At 52.6% G+C, this 15,192-nt stretch overlaps 2 protein-coding genes across 3 annotated transcripts; one reads left to right on the top strand and one right to left on the bottom strand.

Moving 5' to 3' along the window:
• Window positions 1–761: 761 nt before the first annotated feature.
• On the bottom strand, window positions 762–8,741 carry MREG (melanoregulin). The gene is made up of 5 exons (XM_042822350.1): window positions 8,650–8,741; window positions 5,459–5,618; window positions 2,808–2,898; window positions 1,892–2,055; window positions 762–1,749 (listed from the first exon to the last, which is right to left on the bottom strand). Exons 1-5 carry the CDS (start codon window positions 8,739–8,741, stop codon window positions 1,630–1,632), a joined length of 627 nt encoding a protein of 208 aa, XP_042678284.1. The 3' UTR covers window positions 762–1,629.
• A 1,635-nt stretch (window positions 8,742–10,376) lies between these two features.
• Window positions 10,377–13,047, top strand: LOC122162209 (putative methyltransferase DDB_G0268948). 2 transcript variants are annotated; one of them, XM_042822353.1, is made up of 7 exons: window positions 10,377–10,549; window positions 10,996–11,127; window positions 11,285–11,445; window positions 11,552–11,765; window positions 11,992–12,092; window positions 12,298–12,435; window positions 12,686–13,047. In XM_042822353.1, the coding sequence occupies exons 2-7, from the start codon at window positions 11,017–11,019 to the stop codon at window positions 12,774–12,776; spliced, it is 816 nt and encodes a 271-aa protein (XP_042678287.1). In that variant the 5' UTR covers window positions 10,377–10,549; window positions 10,996–11,016; the 3' UTR covers window positions 12,777–13,047. The 2 variants fall into 2 exon arrangements, with proteins under 2 accessions (XP_042678287.1, XP_042678288.1); XM_042822354.1 differs by having other exon boundaries at window positions 10,377–10,565.
• The last annotated feature ends 2,145 nt before the right edge of the window (window positions 13,048–15,192 follow it).

Here is a 15,192-nt window from a genome sequence, read left to right as displayed (position 1 = left end):
AAAGCCTAAATATGCCCTTGAACACTTCAGGCAGGCCTGTGTTGCAATCAGTATATTGTTAGAAGCAGGAGCCCTCGGCCTGGTTACTCCTTCCTGCCCCACAGAAGTGATTTAGGAACCCATCAGTTTAGGAACCCATCAGGCAGCTTTGCATAACGTGAAGTGTAAGATGATGATATCCCAAGGGCTGGCTTTTGTGGGGCCATGTGTGCTTTGGCATTGTGTGCCTGGGGCTGCTGGATCTCCCTGTTCTGCAACAGCTTGTTCAAACCAAACCCTCGAGCACATGAGTTGCCTCACACTAAGGTTTATTTATTTTCTCTAAAAGCATGGCAGCCTTTCCAAAGTGCAGCTAAAAAAAAAAAGGTCAATGGGAAATGGGTACCAAACTCCAAATCCCGTTGAAATTCAGTTCAGTCCCCATCACCTTGTATGAAGGCTGTGGTCTTAGGCTGGAAATGACCTTTACCTGCAAGTCAACAGCAAGCTGTGTAAGGGTATGGAGAACAGGTTGCAGAAGTCCATGATCTGGAAATAGCTCAGCCCTTCTGCTATCAGCAGCTGAGATAAATGTAGCTGCCCCAGTGGGGTCACAGAGAGTAAGAAGCCTTGGTTTTGTGCTAGGTTTTGTTTATTAAATTCAGGTTTCAATGATGTCCAGAGCTGACAAAAAATATTTCCCAGGAAGACAGACAAACAGAAACATTTCATAAATATATATATATATATATATATCTCAAACTCTGTAGATATAAACAAATAAAAGCTCTATTTTGTTCTTTTGGGAGGTCCTTTGTAACCAGCATTTTCAACTGATCCATTAGCAGCAAATGTTAACCAGTGCTGAACTTCCACTTGTTGTCAAATGAGCAAACCCAGTGTTTTAAAATTATTGCTTGCTATCAGACACATAACACACACACAGAAGAAAGATACAAAGGGTGTCCATTAAAAATCTTCATTAACAGCACTGACCATACACACGGACCACCAACTTTGTGGTGCTTTTTATTACTGCAATTAAGACTTGGACGTTTGGAAATGGAGGAAGACGTTGGTGATCAATCCAAGGACATTACAGGAGGAATATTTCTCAGCAGGTCCAACCACGGAGCCTTGCTAACAAGCACCTTTGTTCACAGTGCTGGGCTGAGCATCCCTTGACATGAGTTCCTCGAGATGCCCATCGCTGGGGACCCAGCATCAACAGAGCCAGGATGCTGATGTCAGTTCTGTTCTGAGCTGCTGGGCCAAGCCCCTGGGGACAAAGAACAAGTCTGTTGCACAGAGAAATGTCATGAGGCTGCAGGTGAGCGAGGTGTTTTTCCTTCCTGGCTTCGAGGGCTGAGGGAGGCGAAGGTCCCATGGGAGGTGACAAGGGAGACGTCCTCGCAGTGCTGTCATTGGGGACATGGTTTGCAGCTACTGGTGCAGGGTTCCCCTGTGCCTATTTGCATACCCTACACAGCATACCCTACACTGTGATGGACTGAATTCCCGTGCCATCCCTGTGGGGCATCGCCAGCCCACTACTGGGCAGGGAAACAGGGAACAGCACTACTCATGCTGCAGCCCCTTGGCACAGGAGCCTGGTCCCAAGGGAAGGCAAACCCACAGTCCCCATGCTCCTCAGGGCGTCATGGCAGGGGCGTGCTTCTCATCCACTCTTTCCATACTGGCTCTTTTTGGGTAGACCACGCTGGCCAGCTTGAAGAACTCATCCGCAGCATCCAGAGCGATCAGCCGGTCCTGCCAAAGCAATGGGATTGTACAATCACTGCCACCACCTCTTTGAGCATCCTCTGGTGCAGGTCACCTTCCTGCTCCCTGAGTTTGAGCTCACTTGCAGAGCCAGAGCAAGAAGGAGGGGTGCACACTAGGAGCTACTCACCACCACAAAGAGGTAACGCTCAGACAGCTCCCAGCTGGTTGGAAAGATGTTTGTCTCTTCAGAGAGCTTTAGCAGGATGTCCCGGGCTTTGCTCATGTTCTGAGAGTCGCTGACAATGCTGAGTTTGGTCACTGACAAGAGGGAGTCTGCTTCCTTCTGGAAACCTGGGGAGAAGATGTGTTAGAGAGAGGAGCCAAACGTGCAGAGAGCAGTGGGAGTCCCTTTGCAGCAATAAATGCGTGTGCGAGTGCTGATATAGCCATCACCATCTCTTATAGCAAGGGTGCCAAGGGAAAGAAAGGGGGAGGAAAATGAATTAGTGTGGTGATCATGAGATCTTTAAATGTAATTGCCACCACTGACTCTGCACGTATCACCAGGGAGCTGGCAGTGATGCACAAGCTGAATGAATGAATGAATTCCCAGCGTTCCTCCCATCCAGGTGCCAGAACAGCAGGTAGGGCAGGAGTGGCTGAGTTCCCCACCTCTTTTGCTCCCAGTGACAATACCCTGGAGCAGCTCCAAGCCCTCCTCTCATTAGCCACCAGCCACCTGGAGCAGGAGTGCTGCTGTTGAGCAATTTCATTTGCTGAAAGAACATTTCAAATTCGCTTTGGAGCAAATGGAGTGGGTGATTTGGCTCCAATCAGACGGTAGGAGCAGGAGAGGAAAACTAGGTGTGTCTGCCTTCACATCTGGGAGAACATTCATTTCTCCATGCTTATCTTGTTTATAAAAACACAGGGTGAGGTATTCTTGCAGAAGGAAACCCCAGATGGAAGACCGTGTGCCCAAGTTGCTGTGGGTTGGAAGGGCTTTCCTGGACCCTCACCACCTGCCCTCCTGCTGCTGCTGGCTCCTGGGCTTCTTCTCATTCAGCACCGTAGACAAGACATCGTTTTATATTTCTTCTTACCTAAATCCTCCAAGATGTGCTTCCACCTGCTTCTCACTTCTTTCCGTGTTTGCCGTAAGGTATAAATATCGTAGTTGAGCTTTTGCCATTCCTGCAAAGCAGAGGCGTGCCATAGTTATTTGCATATGAGGAGGCCTATACTGCTTTTCTGGGAATTTCAACGTCTAGAAATGGAGCCAGAGCTCATCATTACATTCTGTGGACTATGGCAATGCCTTATTTGCATAGCCTTGCGGTCAGACTGGCATTGCACCTTTTCTAATAGGTGATCATAGCCTATAGAAAGATAAGAGTTGCTGCTGTACAAAGGTCACACACACAGTATCTTTCCAAACTGATCTGGCATCTAACTGGAGCACCTAAGTCTTCAAAAGCACTTGGGAACAGTAAAACTAGAGTATTTTAGAGGTTGGGTAGCATTTTCAAAATCATGGACTCACCAAGGTTGGAAAAGACCTCCCAGATCATCCAGTCCAACCGTCCACTTACCACCAGTATTCCCCCACTGGACCACTTCCTTCAGTACATAGCAAGGAAGAGGGGTGCACGTGGATGCTAGGTGGCCAAACTGGAACCATTTGAAATAATCACTATCCTTAGTGACTGCCAGGTCATGAAATTAATGCTTTCACATAATATAGCTCAATTCCACAGACTTGACCTCAATCTCTGTATCTGCATAATGGGATGCTGCATGAAGGGGAAGGGCTTGAGGTTATTATTACAGTTGTAACCAGTGCCATTAGAGATGCCTGTTTGTAGAAAAAGACATTTCTGCACTGGAACACAACCAGGAGTATTTCTACTACATCAATTTAACACATTCACACCAAAGAGGATGCATCGACAGAAGCGTCCGCACAGCAGGTTGTAGCATCACTCAGATCATTTCCTCTCACTAACAGCCTCAATTAATCCCATTGCTGAGCAGCAGAGCGACGCAGATGTACTCCTGCAGAATGAAGGGGTGCTCATCTGTGCCTCCCCCCTGGGATCCTGCTCCCTGGGTTCCTGATGCTGATGAATACCCATAAGACTGCCAGCAAAAGGAGGCTGAACACGATTTCAGCCCTTGGCTAAGGAAATGGAGGAGGCAGGAGCAGGAAAGCATGTGCTGAGTGTGAGAGGCCTGGTCCTGCCCTCCCTGAAAGTCACTAATCCGAGTGGCCAGCACGCAGGGAAGCTGCTCCTGCTGCTCTCTGGATTAAGAGCAGTGTGATTTCCCATCTATTTTTGTTTTGAGGGAATCTAGGTTACGGCTTTCTCATCCATCCTGCTTACTGAGTTGCTGCTCCACGGAAGCGAATCCAGCCCCAGAGGACCTCTAACATTGTGCTGTCCAGGAATAATTTGGGGAGGGTGTGAAGGAGCAGCCTCAGTGCAGAAAATGATGCTTTACAGGGGTGGACAAGCAGTGTGGGAGCAGCACGTTGCCCATCTCCTGTTATTTGTCACCTCACAGTGCTGCGGGGGTTTATTTTACACCACAAGAGGTTTGATGTTGCTGCAGGGCAGGAGCCATCCTGCAGGAAAAGAAACTTGCTCCATCTTTGCAATGTTGACCCGAGTGTTGATGAGCTTGGATGGCAGCTTTGATCTCAAGGGTAATGTTAGTGTTGCCAGCCCCTTACCAGCATAAAGGAGGGAAGCATCTTCTTTTCACTGATTCCTTGGTGCCCCTAAGTTTACGCTATTGGCACCGCTGTCAGAAAGGTTCATGATTCAGAAAATAGAAATGGGTTGGGTTAGGAAAAATGAGATGCTGGTTTGATGGCCATGGTGGTGCCACGTGGAGACGTGGGGTGGGAGCTCTTTGTGTCCTTCCAGCATCCTAAATCCCCATGGTGAAGGTGGGGAAGGACACAGTGAGCACACAGACACATGGGGTGCAGCTCTCCTTTTGCTCCCATTTTAACTGAGATTTACAAAAAAAGGTGCTCCGTTTGTGTCGTGTTTGCTGTTGAGCATTCCCTGCCCTGTGGCACTGGCCCGCTCCCAGGGCCAGCAGCAGCTCCCAAAGCAGATTATTCCCTTGGCACTGTTCTGCAATTAGACTTTTCTCCCTCCCTCATTAGGGGCAGCGGGCAATGCAAGCTGGCCTAGTTTTCCAATGCTCACTGGAGGACAGAGAGATTTGGGGCCGAGGACAGGAATGTTGGCTCTCCAGGCCAAATTCCTCCTACTGCCACCCAGAAAGGGTGCAGCTGGAGGCTGCAGCTGCTTGTGTGCCCTCAGCAATTCTCTTTGCACAAATAACGGGGCCTGGTGGGACACAGGAGAGCTGGGAGCACCCCAGAGCAGCATGAGTGCCTCCAGTTCCCCAGCGGTAACAGCAGTGGGGCTGAGCATGAATGAAGCGGTCCTGATCAGGCTGCTGAAATCTTCTGTGCACAGAGCAGTTTGGAGAAAGAAATCAGGGCTGCAAAACAGTGCTTATGTAACAGGGATGATTTTTTTTTTTTTCTCTTCTGTGCCAGTTCCTCAATAATCACCATACGACCCAGTAGGGGAGCACTTAATGCTGCGCTGGAGCTGCAATACTCAGGATGCAGAGGGAACCCCATCACAAAAACCCCCAAATAGGAAAATACCATCCCAAACTGAGGAGTAAATGGAACTGGTGATCTCAGAGCACATCCTGATCTCCTCACCTCGGAATCCTTGTCCAGCTGGCTCCGGCCCACAATCATGTTGTACAGCACCCGGTCATCATCTGCCTCTGTGTGGGTCACGTCGTGTGGGGTGCTCCACAGGTTCTGCTCCTCATCCCGTGCCAGCGTGGCTCCAAAGGAAGCATACGGGTTGTTGTTGCTGCGGAGAGGGGACATGAGGCTGTGTTAACACCCAGTGTCACCTTAGCTTTCTCAAAAGTCCCTTTCTGCCAGCTGAAATCTGGCATGGCCATGGGACAAAGCACACGGTGCTGCTGGGGATGGGTAAACCTGGAAATGGGGTGGCTCAGGACAATCTTAGTCATGTGATGGACCCAAAAAGCTGGCCCCATCCATCTGGCATGGGAGGGAGCAGATGGAGCCGGCCCCTCTGCAGTGCTGCCCCAGGATGGGATGGAAATTGAAATGCAGGAAACTGAATCTAAGAAAGAAGTGTGCTACAGAAAGGGTGGTTGAATGTTGTCGTGGGTTGCTCGGAGAGGTTGTGGGGTCTCCAACCATGGAGATGCTCAAAATCCAATGGGACCTGTCCTGGGTACCCTGCTCCTGGTCTGACCTGAGCAGGGGCTGCATCAGATGGGAACACCTGGATGGGAACACTTGGAGGCCTTAAGGAAAGCCTGGGTTTGTCCACTCAGTATCTAAAGAGGAGCTTCAGCATCTAAAGGGGGGCTATAGGAAAGAAGGGCACAGACTCTTTAGCAGCGGCTGCTGTGATAGAACAAGGGGAAATGACTTCAAAGTAAAGGAGAGGAGTTTTAGGCTGGATATAAGGAAGAAGTTTTTTACAATACGGGTGGTGAGGCACTGGCACAGGTTGCCCAGAGAGGTGATGGATGCCCAAGCCTGGAGACGCCCAAGGTCAGGCTGAACAGGGCTCTGGGCACTTGATGGAGCTGTTGGTGTCCCTGCTCAGTGCAGGAGAGTTGGACTACATGGCCTCTAAGGGTCCCTTCCAACTCATATGATTCTATGATTCTATGATTCTATGAATGGGGAGCAGGCAAAGCATCACCTCCTGAGCATCATCCCCTCCCATGGTGGTGAGGAGCTCTTCTTTGCCCTGTGCTTATGGCTGGGTGCTGTGAGTGGGAAATGCAAGGCTTTTATGGGGTTGTTTCCTCCTGCAGGGAGAACTTCTGGCAGAGTACTTCCATCAGGCCCCCATGTTTCTAACCAAGACAGTGAAGAAGAACACCACAAGTGGGGAAAAATGTTACACCTCACACAGCGGTACCGGCAGCTGTCCTGTGGCATTTCACAGAACCACAGATTTGTAGGGGCTGGAAGGGAACCCTAGAGATCGAGTCTGATCCCCCTTCCTGCTCACTTTGCACTAGAACAACCCCTGCTGATTCCATTTGCTATCCAAATCCCATTCCTTCCTCTAGGAATCCACCCATCCAACCTTGGTCACGCTGCAGTTCTTTATCCCCAATGTCATGGCATTACAAAGAGTGCTAAGGGGTGCTCCAGCATGTGGATAAACCCCTAAAAGTGGCTCCCTAATTAGATTTCCAGCAAACCAAAAACCTGAGTAACAGGTAACAAGGGGAAGATAATCTCTGCCAATCTCTCATTAAAGCCAAGGGAACAGGCAGGTTGCAGGGTGCAGATGGCACCGCTCAGCCCTCCCAACACATCTCCAGGTGTTCTGAGCAAGCGGGGAAGTCCTGGGGCACCAGAGACCCCCATACTAACAGGTTTTCTGTGGGGTTCTCACCCTGCACAGCCTACAGGGCGCTGTTCCACGTGAGCTCATCACCATCCTCCTGCTTCCTCCCACTACTGACCCACCCTGCTCACTGTCAGATCTTTTGGCAGCAACCCTTGGCTTTGCGAGCCACTCCCTTGTGTCTTGCAAGGTGATTCCCATGGAAGAGGCCCCAGCTGTGCTTGGGAGCCAGCAAACCTCAGCAAACATGGGGTGCGACCGCAGGAGGTGTGTCGGCCCAGAGCTGACAGCAGGCTGAGCATTACTAACATGAGGGAATATGGGGAAAAAGCAGCACAGGAAAGGCCACCTTCCCATCTCGTGTCACTTGCAGCAGTTTCCATGAGACCAGATGGATCTTGGACCAGCTTCAATTTGCTCTTCATCCAGAAGCATCAACACTTCATCAACAGACTTCTGCTCTGGGCTGCTTTTAGCCCAGTTTAATACATCCCAAGACTCGGAGCCCAAATTCTCAGTTTATTTGCATCGTTCCTTTTAAACAAGGCTGCTGCAAGACCCCCACTTTGCAATATAAAACCACAAAAGCCTCCCATCCGGGGACAAGCCAGCAATTAGGTCATCAGATTAACTATGCTGCCACACTTGCGCAACAGCAGGTGCCTCTGCTTTCCTGCTTATGGCATTAATTGGATCGGTGCACAGAGGCACGTTGCTAGAGAAAGGTGCAAGGCAGCACCTGCACCTCTCTGCCCGTGTGCTGGGCTCTCAGGAGGTTAATGTGAATTTCCTGGCCCACCAGCCCCATGCTCGGGATTATCTGGTTATTATTTAAGGAGCTGCTTTTAACAGCACCAAATCAGGGTGCTTCAATCCCTGCCGCCGGTCCCCGCTAACTAAATAGGTCACCACATGTCTCAGAAATGTTGCAGTGCTGTGGGAGGGTTTGGGTGCTGCTGCAGACCCCCTCCCATGCAGGCTGCCTTAGAGATCTGTCATCTTTCAACTTCATGCTGCGTTCGGATAAAGGCTCAATGCGGCGCCTCCAGACCTCCAGCTCCCCTCCCTGGGCATCACCAGCAGCCCCAGTGGGACCCCATCCACTGCTCCTTGCTCCAGCCTCCCCGATGAAAGCCCCGAACCCTTGCAATGGAAAGACAAAAGCCGGGTGGTTTCTATGGTGAAAGACACGCTTTGCTCTCCCAAATTTCATTTGGTTGTCAGAAAATTGAGAGCAGTGCAGCGGCATGCGTTGTGCCACGGGGAGTGAGACCCAAACGAGGCAGAAAGCGAGCTGGGAGAAAATCCCTCTGGGACCTCGGAATCTCCGAGCAGCGGCTGCGGAATGACAGCTGGGAAAAAGGGCAAAGCGTAAGGTGGGAGAGGGATGCGGGCAAAGCGGGGCCACGCTTGGAGGATCGCTGCAGTGCGAGCAGATCGGGGAGGGGATGGGGATGGGATCGGGATCACCCGGAGCCGGGACGGGGGCACTCACCTGAGCAGCGGCTCCTTCTCAGGGGCTGCTGCCTCCCCGCCGCAGCAGCCGCAGCAGCCGCCAAGCGAGCGCAGCCAGGCCCCCAGCCCCATGGGCGCAGCAGCGCTGGGCTCTGCCCGTCCCCGTGCCCCTCCCTGGCTCCCTCCCGGATCCCCAGCGCCTTCAGCCGCCGCGGGGCATCGCGCTCGCCCTCCGGGGCCCCGCACAGCGCGAGCACGCAGGGCACGGGCAGAGGAAGGCAGGGCACGCTCATATTTCTCCCCCTCTTCTTCGTTCCGGGGCGACGCTGATTCATTACCATCCCCTTCCGGGGAATTATGGCCACTCGGATGCTCGAGAGCGCTGGGGAGCGAAGCTGTGCGTCTGCAAGGCACAGCAGCGGTGCAATACCCCTGTGGGGACATGCTGGGGTTGGGGGCCCGTGTCCAGCCAAGGGGGGCCCCATGGTTATTTCCCACGGGGATCGGGGCCAGAGGGGATTACCCAGGGTCTGATTTCCAGCGCTGGGAGCTCATCGCACTCAGGGACCGATGGCTTTGTGCTGCTCACTGCACACATCTCCACCATCCCACCCAGCCTCAGCTCTCCTGAGCTGATTTCCCCCATCCTGTACAATTATGAGCACTCGGAAATCAGCAGCAGGCAACGGCCCTCCCCTTGGATCTGCTGGGCTGCTGCCTTGTTTACACATTGGCAGCATTCTGGTGGATCACGAGCAGCACGCAGCCCAGGATGCCAGCAGCTCCCACCAGCTCACCTGTAGCCTTCTGCCTTCCCTGCCTGGAGCCTTCATTCCACACACAGCTGCAGCAAATAGTCATTCAGCCCCTGAGCCCTGTGAGTTCAGAAGGAGCCTTGCAGAAACCCTGAGCATTTTCACATCCCTTTATTCCTGATAAACGTTGTTCCCTTTCCATTGGAGCAGTGGCGCAGCTGCCCAGGGAGTGCTGGGGTCACCATCCCTGCAGGTGTTTCCTAACTGTGAGGATGTGGCACTGAAGGCTGTGGGCATGGTGGGGTGAGCTGAGGTTGGACTGGGGATCTTAGCTGTCTTTTTTAACCTGAATGATTCTGTGACATAAACAAAGGAAAGTCTCCCAAGAGCCAAAGCCTCTCTGGGGTCCTAAAAGCAAATCACCGCCTCTAAAAAGTAAGTGCAGTATTACCAGCTTCTGCACAGTGCTGCAAATACCCCTAGCAGAGATGGGGCTCCAGGCCCTGTTTTGCCCATTCCCTGTGGCCCCATCTCTAACAGAGATAGAAACAGGGGCTCAGCTGTGTGCAATAAGCATTATTGCCCTGAATGCACGCAAAATGGCAACAGGCTGCCCTGGCCCAGGTGTGGGGCTTTGCTCCTAACGCTGGGAGCAGGGTTATAAAAGCACCCTGAGTGCCTTTCTCCTTTTGCAGGGTACTAGGAGAGGGCTTCAGCACAACCAGGTTGTAAGTATGAGTTGGGGTTCCTACGGAGTTTTGTTCTCGCTCTTCTTTGGTATCTGCTGCTTGAGCAGTTGGGGCTGCCGATCATCCCCCTCATCTGTGTGCGTTCTGAAGTTACTCTGTGCTTAATTACCTCAGTCCCTGTACCAAGGGGAAGCCCAGCTCTCAGGCTCCAGCATGCTGCATTAAGGCTGTAGGGACCTCACAGCTGAGATCTCAGGATGCGGTGCTGCAGCTCTAGAGGGAGCAGTCGGCCCTGTAGTGCCGTCAGGCCGCTACTGCTCTTTCACCCCAGCTACGTAAGGAGGGCTGGGAATGTTTTCCTGGAAAGCGTGACCCCACCCGTGGCGTTTGCGTGCAAAGAGCCTTGCAGGGCCCCATTCTGCCCCAAAGCTAGCCTGTCCCTGCTGCCTGTACGGTGAGCAGCTTCATTCTGACGCTGCAGGAAGGCCTGGGAGCGGTGAGTTGCTGGTATGGTGAGTAGCTGGGGGTGCTGGGGCAGCGGCAGGGAGCAGATGGAAGCATTCCAGTGAGAGCAGCCAGGTTTGATGCTCCTTGCTGAAAGCAGCCGGAATGGAGAGAATGGAGAGCACAGAGAGCGGCAGCTCTTCCTGCATTGCAAGCTGTAACCCTTCCCTGCCCGGCGTGCCCAAACAGCACGGGCTGTGCTGTTCTATGAGCTCTTTGCACTGCTCACGTGAGCTCACTTGACTGCTGCCCCTGTGGGAGCTGCACGTCCCTGTCACGCTTCCTGGGCTCCTCTCCTGGCGCAGTGCCTGCCACAAACGGCACATGGCTGCAGAGGCTTCCGGCTTCTGAGCACGGCCCCATGGTGGGGGACGCTGAGGGAGGGCCCTGGGCAAAGTCCTGGTGCTGGGTGCAGGCTGAGCACCGCTGTCCCACCAGGACAGGCCCTGAGCTCCCAGCATGGCTGCACAGATGTTTGAGGGCACGCAGCACGCAGCCGTCTACCTGAAGTACCGCTTTGCCCCTGGCAAGGAGCTGAAGGACACCATCCTCACCTACCTGCAGGAGAAGGTGAGTGGGGCACAGCTGTGCTCAGTTTATCTCCTTACCCCTTCACTTGGAGTAGGATAACCGCCGGGGCTCAGCGGGGGCCCCGGAGCTGCACCCAGCCGTGAGCAGGGCTAGGAGTTGGGGTGCCGCTGCTGAAATGTGCCTCCTGTCCCTGCAGGCTCCCCGCTGCACCCAGCTGGCTGTGGACGTGGGCTGCGGGTCGGGGCAAGGCACGGCCTTCCTGGCAGAGCGCTTCGCAAAGGTGGTGGGCACCGACATCAGCCAGGCACAGATCCAAGAGGCCAGGGCTGCCCCCTCTCCTCCCAACATCTCCTATCTGTGAGTGCTGCAGGCAAAACCCAGCTCCCTGCTTGCTCTTTAGCTTCGTGTCTCGCTCCGCAATTCCCAGCATTGCACGCTGTTATTTTTCTCCCCCCATCCCCAGGGTGTGCCCAGCAGAAGAGCTGCCCTTTGAGGATGCCTCTGTTGACCTCCTGGCCTCGTTCACGGCCGCGCACTGGTTTGATATTGGGAAATTCATGAACGAGGTGAAACGCGTGCTGCGGCCGGGCGGCTGCGTTGCCATCAGCACCTACACCACTGATATGAGCCTGCACTACGGGGACTGCTCTGAAAAGCTGACCCAAATCTTCCGGGAGGTGAGGGAGGGCACCGAGCCTCCCCCTGGGGCAGGGGGAAACATACAGTGGTGGGTGGGTGCTGAGGGGAGAGGCGGTGGGGTGAGGAGCTGAAGGGCTGCAGGGTGGGCTGGTGTGGGGAGAGGGGAGCAGGGGTGTCATAGAAGTGCATATGCTGCAGGCCTAGGACCGAGCTCTGTGGAAATGAGGAGCTCAATGTGGTTGTGTTTATCTGCTGTCATTACAGGCTTGGGACCAGCTCTTGAAATACTCGCATGGTAGAGTAAAACACGTCCTGGAAGACTACAAGGAGATCTTTGAGGCTTTGCCGTTTCCAGACAAGAAGAGGTGAGCGGGAGCTCCTTGGTGCATGACCGTGAGTGGGTCAGAACGCTGCTCCTGACCCATCAGCTGCCATAACGAGATGCTTCCCTCTCCTGGTCCTTGGATAAAGTCATGAGTTTTATTCATCACTACGTCGCTCTGTGGTTGCCCTTGTTCCACTGCCTGTTTTTAACATGCCAGTGCTCTTTTTTCCCCATTGCCTTTCTAGAATCACCAATATCTATGATAAAATTCCCATGACGGTTGCTGGTGTGGTCGGTTACTTAGAGTCTGCCTCTCCATACCAAGTATTCATGAAGAGTGATCCTGAGGCTGCAAAAACCCTCCTCCCAAGGATGGAAAAGAGGTAATAAAAGGAAAAAAAGGCTTCTAGGGAAATGAGTAGGGCATGGAGGATGTCCTCTTACAGGGTGAATCAAGAGTGGGGTTGAGGGGAAGGAGGGGTGCATGGCTTTGTGAAACGGTTTCTGCCAATTGGTATTCCAAGCTTTGGAGTGTTTTAGAGAAAGAATCTCATCCCTGCTTGTGGTCATTTCCCCACACCTGGTGCTGCATGGCGGGATGGAGATGGAGGACCCTTACTCTGCTTCTTGCAGGCTGCTGGAGACGATGGGAGCTGCCTCACGTGACACCCCGCTGGAGTTCTGGGTGAGGCATGTCTGCATCCTGGGGCACAAGGAAGCGTGAGGCAAGCCTCCTCCTGACCTCGTGCTGAAAGAAACAGGATTCCAAACACCCTGCTCTTCCTTGGAGAGATCAGTGGTGATTTCAGTGATCGAAGCCTTAATCTTTGTAAGCAGACGTGGATTAACGCAGGGCCACAGGGTCTGTGCCACGCTCCCAGTCTGCCCAGCACCCTCCTGTTGGAGGAACCCACCAGGGTGGTTGTGATTATTATCCCACATGCAATCCTATAACAGCTGAATTTCTTGAACAATTAAAAAAAATAAGTTGCAAAGTGGAATTGTGTTTGGCTTCTCTAATAGAGGCTTGGTGGGCCTGGCTGCTCTGGTCCCTGTGGAATTTCTTGGCAGGGAGCTCTTGTAGCTTGAGCCTCCCTGGGCTTGCTCCTGCAGAGAATTGTTTGCGTAGCCCTTGGATCCAGCCTCAGTTTTTTTATCTGCTTTGTGCACCAAAGGTAATTGTGTGCCACTCCCTGAAATGCAGAGGCGAAGTGATTCAAAGCTGGGTCTCAACAGGTGCTGGTCACCTCCTGTTTGCTTTTTGGAGGCACTGACGTTCCATGGGGATGTGTCCAGTTCCCGTAATCCCTGCACTGGGCAGGAACGGTGCCCTAGAGCTGTGCTCTGTGAGGGGATCAGGGTCCCCTTTCCCACAAAAAGGGATTTTGTGCTATCAGTCCCATGGGGTTTTTCTCCCATGGAAGCACTGTGGGGAGGATGACCAACCCATACCTGTGGGGTGCTGCAGGTGAGGCAACATCCCCAGGCTGTCCTCTGTGTTAAACCTAAGAGGGTTGGAGATGCTGTGTCCCTACAGCACTGGCACAAGAGCTTTCCAAAAAAAGGGTTTATATTCCCAGCAGCTAACTAGAACAGCTCTCCTCATGTCAGCCTCTGAGGGATGATGCAGGGGTGATGTGTCAGCATGAGTTACATCACTGCAGCTGAGTGCTGGTAGTGGCACCAGCAGGTGGGATGGTGACAGCTGCTGAGCAGTGGCCACCTGTTGGATTTGGGGCATTATTTTGTCTTGCTTCACCTTTTTCCCCCAAGTCTTTGTACAACCAGCTCCAATAAGGTGGGGGAGAAACTCCTGGCCCCTCCATACCTCTTTACTGCACAGCACAGCTGGTGGCCAATGCTGCTTTTGTCAGCCTCCTGGTGAGTCACAGGGCAATGACCTCACCTGGCACTGGTGACTGCTTGGCATAGCTGTGCCTGTTTTGCTTTCCTTTCCACACCTGGGGATCTCCTGCAGTTGGGGATTTCTTCCTCTGGAAAAGCAGAACGAACCTCCTCGGTGCTTTTCTTCCACTCTGTAGCAGCGGGGCACCTGTAATTATTTGTGTCACCCAATGTATTAACAGCACAGTCAATAGATGTGGAATGCAATTAACAGTTTCTTAATGTAGTGAGACCAGATAGCTGCTCATTTTCTTGTGGGCAGAAACAGAAGAAGGGCTGCATCGCTGCCTATGCCTCCCTGCTGGGCTGGCCATGGTGTGCCGAGGTGGTGGCTTTGGGGGACCTGCTATGTGGGTGACAGCTGCTGCAGTGGCAGAGCCAACAGAAACGTGGTTCAAAGGAGCTGTGCCAAATGCAGCCAGCCTGGGTTGAGGTACAACCTATTGGTGTGAAAGCATCTCTTGCAGCTCCCTGTGCAGGACTCTGGGTTTTCCTGCCATCTGCTCAGAGCTCGGTGCCCATGATGGAGCCATGCATGTGTCATGCTCCAGTGCTGTGCTTACAGCTATGGTTTTCCTGCTCTGCTTTCGCTTTTCCTTTGGCACCTTGGGATTTCCTGCTTGCCTGTGTAAAGAAATGACGTCTCATTACGCTTTGCCAACCAGAAATGATGCCTGGGGAAATAAACGCTGCAGTGACAGAGGAGACGAACCAAAGGAGCCAAGTCCCACAGCAACGTCATGCTGCTCTGGCAGCCAATGGGACACCACAGAGCATCTCTATGGCTGTTCTGAGTGCAGCCAGCAGCGATGGGTGCAGGTTTTGGGGTAAATCCCCTGGATTATGGTGGAGGTGAGATTGCAAGAGCTGGCACTGTCCATGAGCATGTTGCCCTTTCTCCCCAGGAGCGCATGCTGCTCCAGCTGCATTGAGGACGTTGTGCCCAGCTTTAACACCTCATGGGATTTTTCTGTTATGGATGTTCTATGCTTTGCTTGGGTAGCTTCTATGAAGTTACTTTCATTGCTTTTGGCTTTTATTTCATCGTTGTACCAAGTATGAACAAATGCATTGAATAAACTGCATTTTTCTCTATGTGTTTGCTTCTTTAAGCGGACAGAAAGGAAAGAGGAGCTTTCCAATCTTGGGGCACACAAGGTAATGAAGAACCAAGCCTTGGCTGAGGCTCAGGCTTTTAATTATTGACCTTAGCTGTATTAATGAGTCATATAGCC

The sequence above is a fragment of the Centrocercus urophasianus genome, unplaced genomic scaffold, assembly GCF_019232065.1.
Source record: "Centrocercus urophasianus isolate 14NV4802_14NV808 unplaced genomic scaffold, USGS_Curo_1.0 seq_20, whole genome shotgun sequence".
Classification (NCBI taxonomy): Eukaryota; Metazoa; Chordata; class Aves; order Galliformes; family Phasianidae; genus Centrocercus; species Centrocercus urophasianus.
Note: the sequence above shows the minus strand (reverse complement) of the source record. Positions and strands in the feature narration are given on the sequence as shown.